The following is a 22,468-nucleotide window of genomic DNA, read 5'->3' on the forward strand; positions in this document are numbered from 1 at the left end:
TTTAATAAATTACATGGCATTTTTGGTTTTATAGAAAGTGAGTTTATTCATGGTTTCTAAACCCACTAAAATGAGAATGTTGATAAATGGCCTTATTTCATATTATAATAACATAAGTAGATGTTATAATATATAATATATATAATAGTGTATATATATACATATTGTAACAGTAAATCCATGCAAAACAAAAGCCAAGCCACATATTATACTGTATTGGTAATAACTTCAATAATAAGAAATGTCCACTTACAATACAATCTAATCAGCTCCTAAAGTAATACTATGAGCAGGCCCGGACTGGCAATCTGTGGGTTCTGGCAAATGCCAGAGGGGCTGCTATAAGGTCCCATAGAAAGTCAGTATTTAGTGGGCTGGTGGGGCTGTTTGGGCCTCTGTGTACCTGAAATGCCAGGGCCTATTTTAATTCTCAGTCCGGACCTGACTATGAGTACACATGACAATTGACTAGTAAATGTGACTAGCCAATATTTATTGTGTGGGTATGGGTACTCTCCTTTGGAATGCTTTAGGAAAGTTTGCCAGTAGAGAAACTTAGATAGCATAATGGACCAGTACTGGCCACAACTTGCTCCTATTTACAAGTTTGTCTAATTGTTTTCTGGTTTCTGACCCAGCCTATCTGACCATGCTTAGTTCTGTCTCTAATGGTTCGTTCTCTTTAATTGAGCTTTGACTCCTTTGCTTTCTGTGGGAAACTCTGGATTATTGTGAGGTAATACCTAGTAGCACCCAAGTAGCTTAGGGACAGGTCCTAAGCCAAGGTGGCAGAAAAACATTCCTTGGCAGGACCCTCCTGGGGTTTAGGTTTTCCTTACATGACACATGGCAAATGTTTATCCTGATCTAGGATCCAAAAGCACCTAATTAGATTTTTCTACCATTTTCCCTATCTAACTGCATTGGCCCCTGTAATCTCTGGACCATTAATGAAAAAATCTTTGAAATTTTATGGATTATATTGCTGTCTTATTATTTTTTGGCTTAGTCTATAAATGATTATGGTAGTAGAGAACATTACACACTAAGGTAGATTTATCAAGGGTCGAATTTCGAGTTGATGGGAGTTATTTTAAACTCCAATCACCTCAAAATTAGAATAAAAAAAAAGACCAACTGAAAATTATTAAAAATATTTAATTTTTATATTACCTTAATTACTTTATAATTTGTGCTCATTTGCTTAATGGAGGGTTGCCCTACATATAGCTACATTAGCAGGACATGATAATTCCATTTACCATACACTTCCAGGTTTTTACTAGTACACTTTCATTCACAAAGCTCTGCCAGGGCCGGATTTGACGAAGCAATGCCCGAGGCCCGGATGGTCCCAGTTCCAGCTGCTTCAGCTCACCTCTGCCCCCCCTGCCCGTGGCCACAGGGTCCTAGCAGACCGTGGCGCTCTCAGGCACAGAAGCACTGGGGAGCTTCGAGTCCCCAGTGCGCCTAAGGATGCAGCTGGGCGGCATGCCGCCCCTAAAATGTTGCCGTCCTAGGCCCAGGCCTTTGTGGCTTCACCACAAATCCAGACCTGAGCTCTGCTGAATAAGAATGAGACAACACACAAGCTTACCATTTGTTTCCCTTGCCTCACGTGTGTTCCTCTTATCTGTACATGTGAAGATGATGGAATGTGTGCACCAGGATGCTGAAATGATGAACAATATGTTATCAACTACTGTTCCAACTAGAGTTTTATCAAGGAGACTTAAGATATCTTGAACCATTTCAATGAAATTATATAAAGGACATTTCTTAGAAAATCGTTTAAGCATCTTTGCCTGGAAAACAGGAAAGCCAAACATGCTATGTTTGTTCAGATTCAGTACATTTTTCACAATGTAACACTAGGTACTCTGCAGAATATAGACCCCACAGACTTTATTTTATCCTCCTAATGGATAGCTTAAATCTGACCATAGGCTTACTTATTTTAACCTCTAATTATATTTCATTTTATAAATAAAAACTTTTTAAACTGTAACAAAAAATCCATACAAAAGAGAAACAACATAAAGGGGCACATTCACCAAGCTCGGGTGAATGAATAGAGGGAAAAAAACTCGAATTTCGTGTAGTTTTTTGTGCTCCTCGTCTATTGAATTGGCGTAAATTCGCCTGAGTAGAATGATTCGAATAGATCGAGCGAAAAAACGCTGCGACTATTCACCCATTCGATAGTCGAAGTACTGTCTCTTTTAAAAATACTTTGACTGCCTACTTCGCCAGATTAAACCTACCGAATTGCTTTAAAAGCCTATGGGAAAGTCCCATATGCTTTCTTTTCTAAGTTTTTGATCGAATAAAAAGGCATTCGATCGATCATTCGATCGAATGAAAATCCTTCGATCGAATATTCGATCGTGCGACTATTCGCGGGGCGTATATTCGCCCATTCGACTATTCGCCAGCGTGTAAATTTGCCCGAATTCCCTATTCGATTCTATTCCCCAGTCGAATTTCGAGGGATTTAACCCCTCGAAATTTGACCCTTGATACATCTGCCCCAAAATGTATATTTAAATTCCTTATGAAATCAGACATTTAGGGGGCTATTTACTAAACTCTGAATACTCGAAAATCCCCGAAATCCGAAAAATTTGTGATTTTTTGTGTTATAATAGGCTTTTAAAAAAAATCCCAAATTTTTTGGAATTTATTAAACCCGAGGGCTAAAAAGCCCGAATATAAAAACACGGCATAGCAAACCTGTTGAGGTTGCATAAAAGTCAATGGGAACAGTCCCATTGATTTTTGGTTGTGTTGGGGGTTTCGGGCAATTTTACGATGTTTTCGGAGCTTTCAGAGGAAAAATCCAAAAAATTCAGAGTTTTCTGGTAAAATTCACAAAAAAATCATGAAAATCTGAGCTTTTTTGGGAAAATGTAATAATAAATAAGCATTAAATTAGATTAGATCGGAGTTTGCAGCAGCCGATATTGAGATAAATAACCCCCTTAACCTTTTGAACTCCAAACTATAATGTCATTACACTGAAAATTGACCATTTCATTTGGTACAAAAACTACCCAGTCTTCCTGTGCCACCAGCTGTTCCTTTGAGTTGGATTCCAAGGGAAACTGAAATATGATTCCAGTACAAAACACACTTTTTGACTGTTCATTAGCTACAATAAAAGGGGGCCCTCATATGACAATTGAAATTTTTAACCGATGAGACCCAACTTACTAAACTGTATATGTGCTGTAGAGTACTTTCATCCATCCCAGTTACCAGCTAACCAGACGTTTTAAATATTTACTGAGGTAAGATAGGATCATTTACAATATTATATTGGATCATGGAAAAGAAAATTGTGAATATTATTACGGTTTCTTCAGAAGCAACCGAATTTTATCTATGTTGATTTACCTGTGCACTAAAAAGACTTCCCAACCATTCTTTCTGTGATTCTTGGGTATCACAACATAGATGCCTTGAAAAATAAAAGATTATGTATTTATATATTAGAAAAATTTTTTTAGAGTTTTTTTTAAACTATTTGAAAAACATTTGCCTGTACAACAAGTTTATGCCTTTGTGCTTGAAGGTGGAGTAATCTTTTGGAGCAAACAGGGTGGGAATAGGATATCTGTGCCTAATTTTCTGCAACTACTGTGTTATGCCATATTGGGGTCACTGTTTTTTATTGCACCACTGTGTCATTTATTGAATAAAAAATAATCTTTTGTAATAAGAAGTACCGAACAGGATAATTTGGTGACCAGGTCACCCAAAGCAGAAATGTTTTTAAAGGACAAGGAAAGGCAAAAAAATAAAATCCCATTTTTACTTTCTTTAATGAAAAAGAAACCTATCTCCAATATACTTTAATTAAAAAATGACTGTATGCAGTGATATTCTCCCTTCATTTACTGCTGTGGATAGGAATTATCAGATGGTCCCTAACTGCTGAGCAGGGAAACAATCATACTTATGAACAGCAGGGGGAGCCCCGCCTTACTTACCAGCCATGCAGAACTCAAGCAGCTTTGTTTATGATGATCCCTAAGCAGCCCAGACCACACTGAGCATGTGCACAGTCTTAGTCTTGCAAAGATGTTTAACAAAATTACAAGATGACAGCCCCCTGTGGCCAACTTTGAAAGCATAAATCATTTGTTTGATTAGGCTTGTGGTGCAGTAAGTTCATGCTTATGTTTAGTATACAAAATACAACATTTCTAGCCTTATTCTATTTTAGACTTTCCTTGTCCTTTAAAATCCACAGGAGACCTCACTTCCATGACCAAATACAAAGAGCAATCAATAAAGTGTATGTACTTTGTGATTCAGTCATTTTACTTTACATGAGACAATTACGCAATGCTTAGAAATAACCCAAGTCTAAGTAGAGAGTAAAATAATTCATGAAATGAATGATCAAATTAGATGGGCTGAATCATCAGTTTTTATGTAACTGATGTACAGTATGTATCAGTTTGGATTATTTCAAAGTTAAAATTTATTTTTTAAGAATTTGATTTCACTCTCAATGAGATCTCCTTTGTTCTCATAAACTAAAACAGAAGTGAGCTAAGTGTTCTACACGACGTTACATTTAATAGTCAGACAATATTGTACTATGCAACCATTCTGCTTTTATAAACGGAAGCAAGTGGTACTACTCGTGCTGAAAAGGTTGCTTTACTAAGAAAATTGAACTATATAATTATGTCTGCGGTCGATTTGAATTAATATTACAATTCAATGCAGGTTTAGATATTTCAGAAATGATATCTTACCATTGGGACTTTTCAGAATAAATTGTAAATCCCCACCTGTAACAAAGCAAATAAATACAAAAGAAAAAATAAAAGTGTATAGATACTCACAACCACATTCATAAATAGTAAAAATATCCCTTTCAGAAGTCCAAATGATTTTTGGACTCTTTCATCTCAGAACACAGTAGGAATCAATAGGCAAAGTTATTATACCCTGTCTGTAGACATGTCCTCTATACAATATACTATAAAGTGATATTAGCACACACATGGGCACTCACTATTTTATACAGTGCTATATGCTTGTATTTTTTTTTCTTCATATACCTGGACTGATTTTAAAGAGACTACAATTACTAGTTAGGCCATTTTTTCTTTCAAATGCTGAAACCACTGTGTTATGAAATGCTGGCGTCACTGTGCTAAAGGGAGTCACCAAATTGTTCTGTGCTGTGGGTCATAGTGCCATCTTATGCTTGGGTTGCTGGGAGTCACTGAGTTTGGGGGTGTAAATACACAGCTAAAAGTCCTTTTCTTGTTGCATGCAATTGACTGCAGGGCATGTCACTCCAAGGCTAAGTAAGACCTACAGTATTATTCTTTCTTGTATTTTACATAATTACTGTACCTTGTGCAGAGGTCTGGTAAATTAGCTAACCTTATTAATATTGGCAGGCAATTCCCCAGTGTTATAGACGCCTAAATGGGAGAGAGACCTGTCTCCTTATCCTGCCTTAAGCCACGCCTTCTGTAGTTCTCAAGTGTCCAATAGATGGCACTATGCTTACCTGAGCAGGCAGGAAGGGAATGGGGAGTGGAACCTAGGTAGGTCAAGCCTAGTAAAGGATAAACTATACTCTGTAATAGATCACTCTGAGTTATTGACAGGTTATTTAGTTGAGCAGCCTGAGACTCCAACAAAGAGTGTGAGTGGGATTAAGCTCCCAGGATACTGGCCACCAATTTTTATGTAACCTGTAGGGACCCTGCCACCATTTTTTTTCACATTACTTGTTGGGGCCCTGGCCACCAATTTTTATATATAACATATAGGGGCCCTGTCCACCATTTTTTAATGTAACCTGTAGTGGCCCTGGCCACTTATTTTCTATATAACTTGTAGGGGCCCTGACCACCATTTTTTTAATATAACTTATTGGGGCCCTTGCCACCAGTTTTTTTAATATAACTTGTAGGTGCCTTGCCCAGGAATTTCATTTATATTGCTTTGTTATACTATGTTTTTATTTTTTTCAATAATTTGTAGGGGACCCAGGCACTAATGTTTTTTTTATAACTTGTAGGGGGGTCCTGGCCACTGTTTTAATAAGTTGTAGGGGGTGCTCCGTGGCCACCAATTTTTTTATTTAACTTGTAGGTAGGCCTTAAATGTTTAGCACTTGTGCCTGTGTAGCCTTTGTACTGATGTGTGGGGAAGGGGGGCCCTAAAAATTTTTGTTGTGCGGGGCCCCGCGATTTCTGATGGCAGCTCTGATTGTTTATATACTATTTTTATAGTACTGTATCTTGAGGGTTTCTTTATTGTTGATTCCATACATTTTTGAGTTTTTATTTCAGATTTTCAGAAATATATAGATATAGCCAGTACAAATAAGAAGCATAACTTAGTGGCTGTTTTAAAAAAAAATCTTCACAGGAAAAGGTGCCAAAGGGAACAAGTATAAAAATAGAATGTATCATCCCAGTTTTAATTTTGATTCTTTATTGACATATTCACTGTACCTTGTCGGTGGTTTCATTTTCTTTTTGACGCCAGCATATACCTTGCATGATTTAACAGGCAATTCTTTCTCATGCTTAATACTCTGCATTAAAAAAGAAGTGACAGTTTAAACTATTTTGTGACACAGTAATACAGTTTTTTTTTCTTGCCTTCCTCTGGATCAGCTGGCAGTTAGGCAGGTTTTATGTAGACTTAAAAGTTTGAACTTGATGGATCTAACTTACAATGTTACCAGGTACTATGTTAAAATGCATATCTCCATACCAGCTCCTGCTTGAGGGTAAATGTCCGTAATGCATCCAATACAGAAACAATTCACTGGGGGTCATTTATAAACTTTGCGTAGGGCAGATTGATTCGCAAAGCGAATATATTTGCCCCGCGCATGGTTATAGTTATAAAGCTGAATAAGAGGGTGCAAACAGAATTGCGATTTTTTTTTTCTCAATGCGAATGTCTATAGGAGCTTTTTAAATATGTCAAAATTCGAAAATTGCGAATATTTATGCGCACACTCTGCAACTCAATTACGCCACAACTTTTTTTTTTTCACAAACTGCAAATTTAAGTTACTGTCAACGCTATTTTGGTGCACAACAACCTCGAACATTGGGTGCGCTTGGGCAAACTCCCGTCTCATTTGTGTGCCATTTGCGAAAATTTATTCTCACTGCGAATTCGCAAAAACCAAAAACACGGGCAGAGCAGTGCAATATATTAGCGTTCAGGAAAAAACATGCTCAATACAACCATTTGCGAAAAATATGCACTGCGCAAACTTTATAAATGACCCCCACTGAGTTCTATTCTGGGAGATGGAACTAAGGGGTGGTAAGTAGTGATGGGCGAATTTGCGCCGTTTCGCTTCACCGAAAAATGCGCGAAATTCGCGAAACGGCGAAAAATTTGCGAAAAAGGTGCCGGCGTCTCGTTTTTGACGCCGGCGCCCGTTTTTGCTGAAAATTTGTTTTTGACGCCGGCGATTTTTTGACGCGAATTTTCGCGGGCGTTTCGCGAATTAATTTGCTGGCGGCGAATTGCGCAAATTCGCCGCGAATTCGCGCCTGGCGAATAAATTCGCCCATCACTAGTGGTAAGATGCATTGTAAACAAAAAAACATAGTTCTTCCCTTATACCATTCCTAAATGAATGAGCCTTCTAATCTTCACTTAAATCTACTTTTCCCCATTTATAAAATGGCATTTAATAGTACTGAAACTCTTTGCAGCCAAATATCCTCGGGAATTTCTTACACTTTAGCAACGTGTAAATTGCATATTATCATCTATTGAAAATGAATCACCCGCGAGTTGTAAGAACAGCTTCAATAACTTCTACAGTCAACATATGAAACTCTTGACAAGGTGCTAATTAAGGTTAAAGAGGAAACTTTAAACACTACATAATTGCATAATTGCATGACAGCCAGAAATGGATTATGGACATTGATTTAAAAAAAAAATATATATATATATATAAATATAGATAGATAGATAGATAGATATACTTAAAGTGTTTAGTGATTTCTTTTGAAATTAAAAATGTGTATTTAGTCTTTTGAGAATAACATCTTTAAAAAAAAAGACGCACAGGAATGCTTAAGCATATGGGTCGGTGAACTAGCCATCTGTTTATTATGTATTATTAAATGACTCAAAGGTCCAATACATTAACCCTGTTAACTCCCGCAATGTATTTTTTCCCCCACACCTTTTTTGATGGAATGAAAGATGTATCAGTGTAAACAGGATTCATTATTCATAACTTATGTATAAATGTAAATATTTAAGTTGATGATATACTCTACCAAACATTCTATCAAGTGGGAATAAATAATGTATAATTTAATGTACTGTGAACACGCCACATTATATAAAACCAAAGAAAAGAAAGAGAAAAATGTAGATGATACATGAAAAGCTCATTACCATGAATATTTAAATAATTATTCATGCATACATCAGGTTTTCCCTTAACAGCATCTATTACTTTAGAGGGCACTTTTATCAGTCAAAAAACATTTATCTTCGATATTACTTTCTGTAGCATTAAATTACCTGTGCAGCCAATTAAAAATACATTTTTTATACATAACGCCATTGCTTAGGTACTTTTGCTGGGATGTGAACAACTATTGAAATCACTTTTTTTCCAAGTGCCATGTATTGTCAACTGTATAGCAGGCAGGATTAGCTATCTAGTAAGGTGTCTAGTAAGTAACTGACGCCATTAGATTGTTCACTAGATGAAGCCAGCCTATAGCAAAGCACTGGAATCTTAGAAAGTTAAAATGTTGATATGTATATAAATCTGCTTTTTTATATACAGTACAGGTATGGGACCTCTTATTCAGAATGCTCGGGACCTGGGGTTTTCCGGATAACGGATCTTTCCGTAATTTGGGTCTTCATGCCTTATGTCTACTAGAAATTCATTTAAACATTAAATAAACCCAATAGGCTGGTTTTGCTTCCAATAAGGATTAATTATATCTTAGTTGGGATCAAGTACAAGCTACTGTTTTATTATTACAGAGAAAAGGGGAATCATTTTTAAACATTTGGATTATTTGGATAAAATGGAGTCTATGGGAGACGTAATTCGGAGCTTTCTGGATATCGGGTTTCCGCATAAGGGATCCTATACCTGTATATAGATTAGGTTTTAATGCAGTAATATTGCCCCTATAATTGATAATAATTCAGGAGACAGTATTTTCTTGTCCTGTTGAGCCCAGGTATTGTGAAAATTTGTGAAAAAGTAACAAAATTAGGTCATATTTTAAATACAATAATAATTAAAAAAACAATTAATTACATTTTAGTGTTAAATAAATTGAAAATTTGATATAAAACTAAATTACTAATTAATATTTATGTACAGGAATAGGAACTATTATGCAGAAACTCAATATCCAGAAAGCAGTTCTTTTCCCCCACAGATTCTCTGTTTAAACATTCAACTCTGTATTTCATCCGGTTTTGATGGCAACCCCATCCTCTGTGTTTTTAATATTTGAATATTTTTAGTAGCCATTTAGGTATGTTGCTCTAAATGATGGATTATGTTTATGAAAAACACCAGGTCCCAAGCATTCCAAACGATAGATTGCGTATCTGTTAGTTAAGGGCTGTTTGATTATAAGTAGTGATGGGCGAATTACTCCCGTTTTGTTTCAACGTTTTTCTTTTTTTCATGAATGTGAAAAAGAGGAAACGTATATGGGGGAAAACCCCGCTGCAGGTATAGAAAACTTACATATAAATCTATGTATCCAAAACATTTCTCTGGACATTTTACAGTTTTTTTTTTAACACATGGCTTCATTGTAACTACTTGGATTTATACATTTGCCTGCAAAAGGGCTAGTCAAAAAATGTCACAGAAATGGTATTGGTATGCACTAGTGATGGGCGAATTTGCGCCGTTTCGCTTCGTCGAAAAATTCACGAATTTCGTGCGAAATTTGCAAAACGGCGAAAAATTCGCGAAACGGCGCCCGTTTTTGATGCCGGCGCCCGTTCGACGCCGGCGCCCGCACCTGGCGAATAAATTCGTCCATCACTAGTATGCACAGCTTGTTCTGTTTGAGTTATGGGAAGCTAAGCCTATTGGGACTTGGCGATTCTAGTCTTATTAATATTATAGGGTAAGTATATACATCTTATAATGTGGCTTTGAGTTTCAGTATTTACAGCTCTAATATCGTTATGAAGGCTGGTTTTAACTTGGCTTTTATGTGGTATATCACATTTCTATATAAATCCCTTTCAAAGCATTATATGTGCTTGTAGATAATGCCCTTAGGAATTATAAGGCAATATCTTCTTTTTAATTAAACCACAATTACATGCTGTGAACCTAAAGTCCCTGAATATTACTATATGTCCATAGTGATGCTTTACATGCATTGGGTTGGGTACTGTAAAACATCATCAATATGACTGCTGTATATTGCTACAATTCAAAGCAATCTATTACATGGCACTACAATATAAAGTAGTACAATGTAGTTTTTAAGGTGATGATTTCCAATATAGTACACACAAGTATGGCTGTTTGACTTACTGAAAGAAGATGGTGGGGGTTAAATGTCAGGTATGTTGAAATGCATTATATCAGCCTCATTTCAGGCTACTGAACATGGACATACATAAGACGAACCTCCTAACTGGAATTCCGGTTTATGACACATATAAAAAAAACTGATGGTTCGCCTCTCTAAATTAAGTTGAACTCCTGCTGACTTGTATTTGTTTGTATTCACGCTACTGTATATAAAAACACATACGCGTAGCAACACACACATAGAGCTCCACATAATACACCTTCCTTTGTTATAGCTAAGTGAATCATTGTACTAGAATTTATGGGACCATATGGTGCCATTATTTATGCCCACAGACACTTCATGGGATAGAAAACATTGCTCTCTTTCGGGAAAAACATTCAAGCAGGAAATAATTGTAAGGTAAACTGATATATATAGTGATGAGCAAATCTTTTCCATCTCACTTCAATGAAAAATTAGCAAAACAGGGAAAATACAATCTGGTTAATCTGTAAAATTTGCACCGAAAAATATTCACTGATGGTGAAATATAAGATATACACCACAACTCCATGCCTGCCAAAAAACTTCCCTCATCACAATATAACCTTAATTCATACAGTTTGTGTGTACAGGTATGGAATCTGTTATCTGGAAACCCTTTATCCAAAAAACTCCAAATTACAGGAAGGCCATCTCTCACAGACTCCATTTTAATGAAATAATTATTTTTTTTCCAAATGATTTCCTTTTTCTCATAATAGTAAAATATTACATTGTACCTGATTCTTATTAAGACATAATTAATCCTTATTGAAGACAATCCAATTCAATTGGGTTTATTTAATGTTTAAATCATTTTTAAAATAGACAAATTAATTTACGGAAAACCCCCTTACCCATCCCCTTTATCCAGAAATCCCCAGGATCTAAGCATTCTGGATAGCAGGTTCTATACCTATAGATAACATTTGTATGCATTGCACTGTATCCAACACATGCATCATGCAACTATACCTTTATGTCCTTGTATAAGAGAAGTTTTCTTTCATGCAAGACAAAATATCGCTCTTGAAATTTATTCCCTGAAAGTAATTTTGAAGGATCCTCTTTAAATTTCATATAACCAGACATCATGTAGTGTGAAGACTTTAGACCTAAAAGAGAAATACAATCAAACAAAACATGGTCAAAACAGCAATAACAACATGACTAGTAAAATAAGAAGTATGGGTGCTCTGTTTAATCTTTTATGGAATATAATGTAGTAAATAGTTATGGGCAAATCTGACCCGTTTCCCGGAAAATTTGCCAAAATGCATTGAAGTCTATGGGCGACAAATTGTGTGACAAATGTTTAACGGACAGCATATTTTTTCACCCATTAGAGTCTAGGTGGCAAATGTACATAGCTTCGATGTTGCGCAAGTGTTGGCTTCACCGCACTTTGCCAGGCGTATTTTTAATTCACTAAAATCCGAAGTTGCGCTCAGGGAGGCAAAAGGTAGCGAAGTTGCGCTAGCGTTAATTCGTCAAGCAAAGTGAAGTTACGCTAGCGATGCCTAATTTGCATACGGCGCCAAGTTAAAGTACAATGGACGTATATGTCCATTGTACATACATTACACTACACAAGGCTGGGAAAGCTTCATAAAATAAAATAGAGTTGTTATTTTGCCCTATACATGTGCCCACTGTATAGTTTAGATGCCATGTGTTAGGAAATGTAGGGGGGAAAATTTACGATCTTTTTCAGCCTGTCACCCTTAAAAAAGTAAAAGATGTCAGCTTTTTTTGGGACTTAGAAAAAATTTCAAATTTTTTTGAAGCTAGTCCTATCTACTCTATTGCACTTCGCCTGGTCAGAGGTGGCAAAGGCAAGTCTGGCGCAAGAGGTAACGGTCAGTAAAATGCGCAAGTTAGTGAATTAGCATAGTTACGTCCCTTCGTCCATAGCGCAACTTTGCCTGCCATAAGGGTGCGAAGTAGCGTTAGAGTAGGTCCACTTCGCTAGTGAATTTATGCCAGCGTTCGTTAGTAAATCGGCGAAGTAACAAAATGACATCACACTGGCGAATTTTCGCTAGCGTTAGCCACTTCGCCCTTTAGTAAATTTGCCCCGTGGTGTCATTTTTGTGGCAAAACTTGGTGAAAAATGTCACTCTAGTAAACACCTGTAAGACACAGTTGTGTGTAGATATTAAACCTCACTGCTACTAATTATATTGAACTGAGGTCGTTCTCCAAATGATTCCTAAGAAATTCTCATGGCTCATACCACAATGATTGAATTTTATATACTGTATTGCGTCACTGTAGGAGCTGTTGTTAATGCTCAGAAAAACATGACACAATCTTGGTTAGGGAACAATGAAGTATTACTTTTTGTTGCGGTGAATGCGTAGGTTTTGAGCTTTGGTCATGTCAAACTTTGTCCCTGCAAAACCATGCACAGATGAAGAAGAAGTCCCAAATGCCATGCCCTACCATTGCTGTCAATTTCAAAATTCTGTAAATAAAAATAGTTATATTGTGGAATAATAATTGTGCCTCTCCTTTGCAATTGGACTGGCTGGTAAATGAGGCTCGTGACTTAAAAGAAGCGTTGTTGTCAGGTTACAAAATGTGCATTGTTCCAGGTGTAATCATATTTTACTGACAATGTTTTTTTTTTCCTTCATTGAAAGCACTGAAAATGTTTAATTGGAAAGTTGAAGGCTATCTCACACAGAACCTCAACCTTAAATAACTCTCTTCATACTGTATAGTACATACATGCGAGAATATTTAGCATTTTTTGGTGGGGTGGTTTCTATTTGCATGTCAATCTTTTATACAAAGTTAGTATTTGAGTGTTCTGTTTTATTGCACCTGATGAGCCTGATAAGCTTTAGTTATTTATCCTGTTTCACAGTTAATTTAGCCCAGTGTTTTCACAGGTAACAGTGTAGAAAATGTAACAGTAAAAAAAAGTCACATGTATACTAGGAAATACAGTTTCCATGAAAACATAGAAAGTTCCAGATAGAAATGCCTACTTGAATTCCCCCACCAGCCCCTTATTATATAGCATTGGTGAACGTAGGCAGGGCTGTAATCATGAGGTGGGCATCTAGACTTTGGGGGATTTTTCAACATGAAGGCCATCGTGGAAAGTGATAAAAATGGTCCGCAGAGCAAAAAGATGTTGTTTTGGTCTCAAAACAATAAACTACTTTGTCTGTCTTTTCCCCACTACCAACCTGCTTGCAAACCCACCTCAGCATGCACTTCTATGTTGCTACCTTCACCCGCTGTCACTCACTTTCTCTCTTTGTACCTTGCCAGTTGTTCTATTTTTTCCCTTCCAAGCTCCATATCCACTCAGAATTGAGCCCTGTCCCAACGGCACCCTGAGCAGGTGCCTATTCTCCCTACTCCTGATGACCCTCATTGTACAAAATTTCAGAAAGTAATTTAAGGTGGCCTTTATTATTAGTTCAAAATATTTAATGATCAACTTCTCTCACAGCTCGTACTTCTATTCAGCATGTATAACAGGGAGACATTTGGGAAAAAAATGCAGATACACTCTCTAGGAAGACATTTAAAGGAGAAGAAACGTTTTGAAAGAAAACGCAGACAATAAGACTATCTACAAATTCCCAAAATGCCAGTGCTTACTTCATCTTCCCCCTGCTCTGTTTTGTGCGCTGTATTGTGCTGGACTATGATATATGACCCCAGCAAGAGTTAGTTGTCATTTGTCTTAGAGAAAAATGAATCTGTGCACCAAAGACCTTGTATTAAATGAACAGATTTAGCCAGACTTATAACTTCTTTACTACAAGTAAATTCACTGTGTTTGTTCTGCATATTTATATTTTCAAAGGCCCTTTCGCTTGCAGGAGACAAAGCGGAAACATAACACAGACATGGCAAAAGCTGAATTTGATATAATTGTATTTTATTTCTACTTTGGCACCACTGTAACAATACAGCAATGAGAGGGAATATTTTTCAGGGCTAGAGAGAATATTTTTCAGACACCACCTTCCCCTACAAATGACAATATAAATGTTGGTACTGCCAGCTTGAGGATATAAATTGCTCACTTAAGGTCACAAGGAAACTACATCGGAATGTAATTAGGTTTCTCAGTTTTAGTCTCAGGTACAGATTCTTCATCATTCTTAGTGCATGATTCTTACAAAGTCTCAGACATTTATGGTGTTTTTTTTAGCCATGAGATTAAATTGATTGTTTTGTATGGAACCCATAAAGGGTGATGCAGAAACCAAGGGGCATCTTTATTAAAATTCAAAATTGGGAATCATATTGAATTCCCAGCCGTGTGAATTTTATCACAATTATTAAAACTTTTGTGTCTGGAAGGTGTTTTAATGAACTGGCATTCTGTATTTATCTAAGCTGGCATGGCTTTTTGTTAATGTCTGTATCTGCTAATTTGAGAAGTCAAGTACAAATTTTAGAGTTCAGTGACAGCCTTGAACTCTAACATTCTACCAATTTGGGAAGTCCGAGCAACAAAGAAAGCTTTGCATTCATTTTAATCATATACAGGTGACTTAATGAGTGAGTGAAAATTATTTTACATATTGCAAAATAACTGTCACTCATTGACTTCAATGTACCGTATTTGGCGAAATTCACAAATTTTCGGTGAAACAGGTCAGATTCAACCTTTATTAATAGTCACTAATCAGAAATTTACTTTTACTTGTCTAGGAGTATTTGAATAAAGAAAGCAATAGTATATACAGTATAATATAATTACAATAAAACATATTACAATATAATATTGTGTGTGTAGGGTAATCCTTTAGTTTCTCATACCTTCTGATTGTTTGATCATAGCACAAAAACATGCACAAATTCATTTAGCGTAGAAGGCAAGGAGCAAAGTGCAAACATATGGCAGTTTATGCCACTTTACACCATGGCTTCCACATCATAATTTACCCCTTATAAGTGATAATACACTATCCTGATTACAAAAATAAACTCATCAAATAATAATAATCATTCCTGATCTCAGCCTGTGCTCTGGCGCCTGTATTCTTTCATGGAGCTATTTTGTGACTTGTGCTTGTATTTGTCTAGTGTGTGTCCATTATTTCATATATTTGAGTGTCAATGCTCTAAAAATAGAGGAAAATACTTCTTTGTGTACCAGTTCTGTGCCCTAAAAAAACTCCTTAATATATATACTGTAGCTCAGCCCTGGTAATCCAAACTCTGTGTAACATTGAAAGTCAATTTGAAATCAGGACCTTCTTATATTTACATATTTGCATCTTAATGGCTGGTCAGGTTCAACCTTAAGCCCTAAATGTGTTCTTGTTTAGCATGCAGTCACTTTTCTCTATTGAAATGCTCGATGCAGGCTAGATGAGCGCAACCATAATTAAGTAACTTATTGCATAAGGCAAGTTAGAGGAAAGGTAGTGACCAGGAATGGGGTCACCTACATATCACCCTCTCCTGCCCCACATAAGTATTACTGCAATCGAAGGGGGAATGAAAGTCTTTATGCTCCAAAACCCGCAGCAATTTTTTTAAAGTCCAGGACTGGTAGCAAACTTCAGAAAATATGGCAGATTAAACCTAATTTTTGCTAACTTTTAATTGATAGTAGCTAATGTAGGGGACATGAGGAATCCTTTCCCTGTTTGTCTGCCTGTGACATCATCCAGCTCAGTTGCATGCTGGATAGCGATCTGATTGGCTGGGAACCCCTGTGCATCCTTGGGAGAAAGGGTGTGCCTGACTTTGGAGCCAAATGCACGGGGTCTACCAGAGAGAGAGCTGAGAGAGCCAGGGTGAGTGTCTGTAAGACTGTAAGGTACAGAGAAAAGCTGTTGAATCTGGGGAGATTGAGCCCAGCCTGTCCACTGCTAAGTTGCTGCAAACTCAGAAAGAGAAAGGTGCCACTAGTGAGATTGATTCTGCTGCAGAGCTGTGTGTGATCTCCAGTGTGAATTCCTCTGAGAGCACCCCGGTGAGTGAGCCACCCAAGGGAGAATACTGACACGGATACAAGCGTGGGGCTCCATAGTGAAGATAGGTTTTAACCATTTACCTGCTATGAGGGAGCTACTGCCAACTTGAAAAGGGTGCGGTACTTTTAGGGAATAAGGTAGCGCTACCTGGGGAATAAGAGCTCTGGGGAAGGGACAATCATTTGAACTGTGTGGTTATTAACCCCTTCTGGAGGATTGGGACTGTGATATTTACCAAGGACTGTGTAAAAGCAACAGTTAAGCACCTAGTAGTGGTTTAAGTAGTGTCCCACATGTCCCCAGTGTAGGAGTGAAGTGTGTATTAGTTGCCCCAGTGTTAAACTGTTTATATAAAGTTTATATTTATGTTTATATTTATGTGTGTTTTATTATTCCTAGTGGAACCCCCCCTGAGGTGTGTTCCTCAATGTTCACTAGGGGGAGGCACAGCGCTGTAATTCCCAGTTCCCAGTACTTTTCATATGCAAAAGGGACTCAGGGCCCCTGGATTGCCAAGGGTAAGTTGCTATTTAAAGAGACAGTAACCAAATTAGTGTTATACTAAGCTAACAGAAATTCATGTTGATGGCAGAAAATACTGTAAATGTTTTTACTAAAGTAAAGGTAAGCTGAATTAAATTACAGACAACCCCCCTATTTAGACAAACCTAAAAGTGGATAATACATGCTATGCCTGTTGTACTGAAATACTGAGTATGGCCGAATTGTCAGCACCCTTTAAAAAATATCCTCTCTCTAAGGATGAAGAGAGATATAGCTCAGAAACAGCTGCAGCATAGAAGGTAGGACAACACTCTCTTATACTTTTTATAAATGTATTTGAGAGAGAAATGTTAATAAAACAAAGAATGGCCCTTCTGTAACATAATATATTATATGGTCTAATGCACTTAAAACATTATAGTATAGAAGTATATAATTTGCATAAACTCATCTATCCTGAAAAATACCAAATAAGATCCCAGACTTGAAAAAGCTAGAATGCATTTACCTAGGCATCCCCCAGCATCCACCACAACAACCTGACATTTGTTTGTCTCTTACAGAATCCCCTAGTGAATGTTACATTCAATATCCCGCTTCCTCTGTTATTTAAATACATTTGCAGTACTAGGCTTGCACTGTTTAAAGCTTTATTTCCATTCCCTTTTATACTTCCCAGTGGCTTTCTTTGCATTATAGCTGTGCAGTTTTATAGGGAGTCCTGGGAATGTAAAATACATTTTTTAAAATGTTATTATCTGATCTATAAAAGTTATTTGCACATTATTTGTATTTTTAGGCAATTTAAAAGGCTATTTAGCACGCTATAGCTTGAAGATGGAAAAAGGTACAGACCTGCCACAGTATATACTGTACTAACATGCGTTCAGGTGACATACTCTATTATATAACCTCTTTCGGTATTGACAAGTTCTATCTAGAGAAATAATACAGCTTCTTTTTATTGTATGTTGGTTGTCTCCTTTTATAAAAAGTATACTTAAACATATACAGTATTCTGCTTATACAATTATATATTTATAATTTAAATTTTAGTATTTTATCCATAAGAAATTGAATTCTGCAGGGCTATATGAACCCACCCATAACTGACAAAACAACAATTTGTTATGTAACAGAACCTCATACATTGACTTTGTCAACTTTGTCCTCAAGATCAAGCAAAATATGGTTTTTACTGTATATAGTTGCAGGGAGTTACTGTATTTATTAAAGTCCAAATGCCAAAAACTCAAAAAATTCAAGTTTTTTAACTATAAAATCCAAATTTCTAGTGGAAAAAAACCCTCAAATTTTTCAAAATGTATTAAACCAAGTGGATGGAAAAAGTCAGAATCTGAAAATCTGGCATCTCAGATCTGCCAAGGTTGTATATAAGTCAATGGAAGAGGTCCCTATCCTTTTTGGAAGTTTCTATAGTCTATACTGGAATTAGCCGGGCAAAAATCTGAAAAATGAGGACTTTGAGAAAAAGTCAGAAAACATCGAGTTATTCGGGGAAAAAATCCTAGAAAATTGCACAATTCAGATTTTTGCTCGATTTGTTTCATGTTTGTCCCCATTCTGAATAAATTATTCATTTTTAGTAATAAATAAGGTCCAATCGTGGATTCTAGTTTGGTCTGACTTTTTTCATTATAATAGTCAGATAAATTCAGACTTTGATAAATAAGCCCCCCCCGTATAACAGAGTCACAACAAAGTTTGCTCCATTTGCAATTCATATTAATCTGTACAGTGTAAATAACAGTACCTGTGCAAAAAATAGCAATGCTATCAGATTAACTAAGATTTCTTCTATGCAGGGATGATTACCATTCACTCTTATTTATCTGCATCAGATTTAGGTGTGTTGATGTTCTATCACTATATTAAATCTTAGTTCTAACACACCATTAAACAAAATGGTGTTCAAGGGCTACAATCAGTGATCTGCTTTGTTATTCATTTTCTAAACTGTCTGGAAATTATTTCTGACAGTCTGAACATGTTAATAAATATGATAAGGTTCAGGTGGACGGTGATGCTGGTCACCTCTTACCTATGCTGTGGGTTTCCATGTAAACTGAGTTGCATAGGTCAAATAGTCAATGGAGAAACATAGAATCTATCCAGTTGGCACTATGAGGGTGCTTTAATTTAAAACATCTGTCACACATAACACAATTGGGTGCCATGTGTATAGCATACCAATGATGTCAAAAGTTTTAAATAAACACTCAACACAAAAAACCCTCAGAACAGTAAAAGGGAAGTTTAGATAGCAGTTAATTTGATATCAAAACGCAATAACAACTACACAGTTGGTTAATACTTTTCATCTGCAAGTAAAAGGGTCCAACCAGGGAATAATTATGAAGATCGATCATAACAAATTTAGTTTCTACTTGTAAGAGCTCTGAGGCTTCTACTTTATTTAGTCTTCAGCTCGTGAGTACTTTTCAATTACATTCCAAGAACTGAACCCTTTAACATGTGTCTCTGCCTCCTCTTAGTTACAGATAGTGGAGCTTAGGGTAGGGAGACCACATAGATGGTCCAGCATGTCTCAGTATACATTTAGGACTTATTATATGAAGATAAGTTTTTCAGGGTCAAAATATATACCTAGTTATTCTTCCAGAGCTTCTCATAAATTAACCTATGGGTAAAGAATATTGACCTGTTTTGTGCAGTGACAATTAAAAACTAGGCTTAAAATGAGAAGGTACAGTATATTAACAATTAGACGTCTATTAAAAGAGGTTGTGCTTTTGCTTAAAGATTCAGATTCAGGACTTTGATCTTTGCTTAGTTGAGAATATACAATAAAAAGCTGAATTTCCAAAGCACAGGCAGGTCCAAGTGTGGTGGACATGCAGCTGGCACAGGTTAAATCCATAAGTAAAAGGTTTCATTAAAAATCAAAACTTCAAAATGCCTATTGAAGACAGTTAAGGCATTTCTATGCCATGGTGATATAAATGAAAACAATGAAGACCACACATATTTCACAAGATCAGTGGCCTTGATGCTATCATATCCCTGTAGATATAGGACCTCCTTGTTCCCCAGGATCTGCTTCCTCTATAGTTGTGCCACTGCCTTGAGTTGGTAATGCTAAAGTGCACATATCACTTCTGTAAAGTTTTTCTTGCTATGTTAATTGACCCTTGATAAATCAGCCCCTTAATGTTAACTTTTTATATTGGCTTGTTTTGTATTGAACCTTTTGTATTTTTCCATCGCATTTTAATTCGTTTTTTTATAAAATTAATATTTATAAAAATTGTGCTTTGACTCAAACTTATTTTTTGTTATGTGTAATATATTTGGGGTTTTTCAGAAATGTAACATTTAAGTGGGCAACCATCTGGCTATTAAGAATGCCTCCCAGACACAAAGGAGATCTGTGGTTTCAAGGCTCCTAACACAACAAGGTAATAAATCACGGAGTGATTTATTTACAGAAAAACTAATTGGTAAAATAGTATGAATATGCACATTTTCCTTTTCATTGTGATTAAAAAATACTGCATACATATAACTGAAAAAAACCCATGCAACTAAGCAAATTCATCAAAACACAAAATTTCATTATGCTAAGCTGCACAGATATTTTTACCATTAAGCTACATTTAGCATATCCTTTTTATGTTAATTGTGAGAAACTGCATTTCTGTGGAAAGAGTAATGTTCTAAGTCAAGTGCTTTTGTTAATGGTTCGCTTTTCCTTAATGGTTCCTTTAAAGCATAGTTTTTGCTGGGCACTCAACTAATTTCAGAGAAGGGTGTTATTGCAATTTGGAAAAAAATTGTTGTCATTACTTCTTGCTGTCCTGTATTTCCATAAATATTATAAGGTTCTGAGATCACCTTGAAAACAAATGTATAGTGATTAACTGTGCCCCAGAAACCCATGGTACTGGGTAAATGTGACTAGTCACCAGAAAATGTTACAAAATATGGGACCTGTTATCCAGAAATCTGGAAGGCCATCTCCCTAAACTCCATTTTATTCAATTCAAATGTTTTTTCAAAACATTTTATTCAATTCAAATTGATTCACGTTTTCTCTATAATAATAAAACAGCACTTTGTATTGAACCTATCACAAATATAGTTCATTCTTAATGGAGATAAATCAATACTACTGTTATTTAGGGGCAGATTTATTAAGGTTTGAATAGTAAACTTGAATTTAAATCAAAATTTTTTTGTGTCAAAACTCAAATTTGAATTTAGAAGCACCAACTTGGATGTAAATTCGAATCTGAGATTTATCACACCTTGACCAACGAAACTGTTCTAATTCGGATATTCACCAGCTAAAACCTGCAGAGTTAATGTACAAGTCAATGGCAGAGGTCCATTGACCCCTTTGAAGACGTTAATAGCCTTCCTGACATTCAAGTTTTTTCGGATTTCATTTGAATTTTATTCGAATTTGATTTGAGTTTTCGGGTCAGTAACATTCGTTCAAATTTTAGATATTCGAGTCTTCTTAAATAAGATAACTTTTGATTTTTGAGCACATTTGAATTTATTAAAGTTAAAAAAAATTCACATAAATTCGACCTTTGATAAATTGGCCCCATAATGTTAAAATATTTTCTTTAGTTTACGTAAAGCATGGAAATTTAAGTTATGTAAATATCCCTTACCTAGAAACCCCAGGTCCAGAGAATTCTAGATAACAGGTCCCATTCTTATACAGTAGAATATTTAATTTTAAGTGACAGTTATTATTGCATAACATTGAAGGTAAAACTAGGGTAAAACACAAATAAACATTGAATATCTAATGGGTTTTCACCAAAACAATGAAAAGGACACAGCTAGGGAATCCTACTTTTCATACACTTATTTCATAATTTTTTTTCCCACTGTCATTTTTTTCCCTGGGCTCCTTTTACCCTAATTTTCTGCTCATCCCTAGATGGCACAATCCATTTACAATTTTTTTTTTTTAAGATATCATTTTTAGTCAAATTTTAAAAATATAGAATTTTCATTTTTGTTTACAATTAAACATATTTAAATAGATAATAGCATAATGCAGTTACGGAACCCATTATGGGAATCACATTATCTGAAATGTACCAAAAATGACAATGATATTCCCCATGGTGTACAACTATGAACTATTTATCATTTTTTAACAGAACTACAACCTTAATATAGATCTGTTTTGTTCAGTCAATATGAAAGAGAAAATGAAAGCCACAGGGATCATACCAGGAATCATGATGTCTCTTGTGTTTTGTGGCTTTACAAGGAGGTGAGCCGCTCCAGGGTCAGATAGAGAACTCCAATAAAGGACGGTTTCCAATACTTTTTCCGCATCGTGCATAAGGCGCTCTGTAAAGAACAAATCATTATATGTTTATAATTAGAATGTTTTTTTTTGTTTTA

General features: G+C 36.0%; 1 protein-coding gene across 3 annotated transcripts in view; it reads right to left on the reverse strand.

Annotated features, from left to right (window-relative positions):
* The window catches only part of arap2.S (ArfGAP with RhoGAP domain, ankyrin repeat and PH domain 2 S homeolog), a 144,750-nt gene that overhangs the window by 3,219 nt on the left and 119,063 nt on the right, over positions 1 to 22,468 (reverse strand). For all 3 annotated transcript variants that reach the window (XM_041579417.1, XM_018243085.2, XM_018243084.2), the window contains exons 27-32: positions 22,292 to 22,414; positions 11,565 to 11,704; positions 6,495 to 6,577; positions 4,770 to 4,805; positions 3,397 to 3,460; positions 1,598 to 1,672 (exon numbers count right to left, since the gene is read on the reverse strand). In XM_041579417.1, the coding sequence (XP_041435351.1) occupies positions 1,598 to 1,672; positions 3,397 to 3,460; positions 4,770 to 4,805; positions 6,495 to 6,577; positions 11,565 to 11,704; positions 22,292 to 22,414 (521 nt within the window). The remainder of the gene's footprint in view (positions 1 to 1,597; positions 1,673 to 3,396; positions 3,461 to 4,769; positions 4,806 to 6,494; positions 6,578 to 11,564; positions 11,705 to 22,291; positions 22,415 to 22,468) is intronic.

This window comes from Xenopus laevis, chromosome 1S, assembly GCF_017654675.1.
Source record: "Xenopus laevis strain J_2021 chromosome 1S, Xenopus_laevis_v10.1, whole genome shotgun sequence".
NCBI lineage: Eukaryota > Metazoa > Chordata > Amphibia > Anura > Pipidae > Xenopus > Xenopus laevis.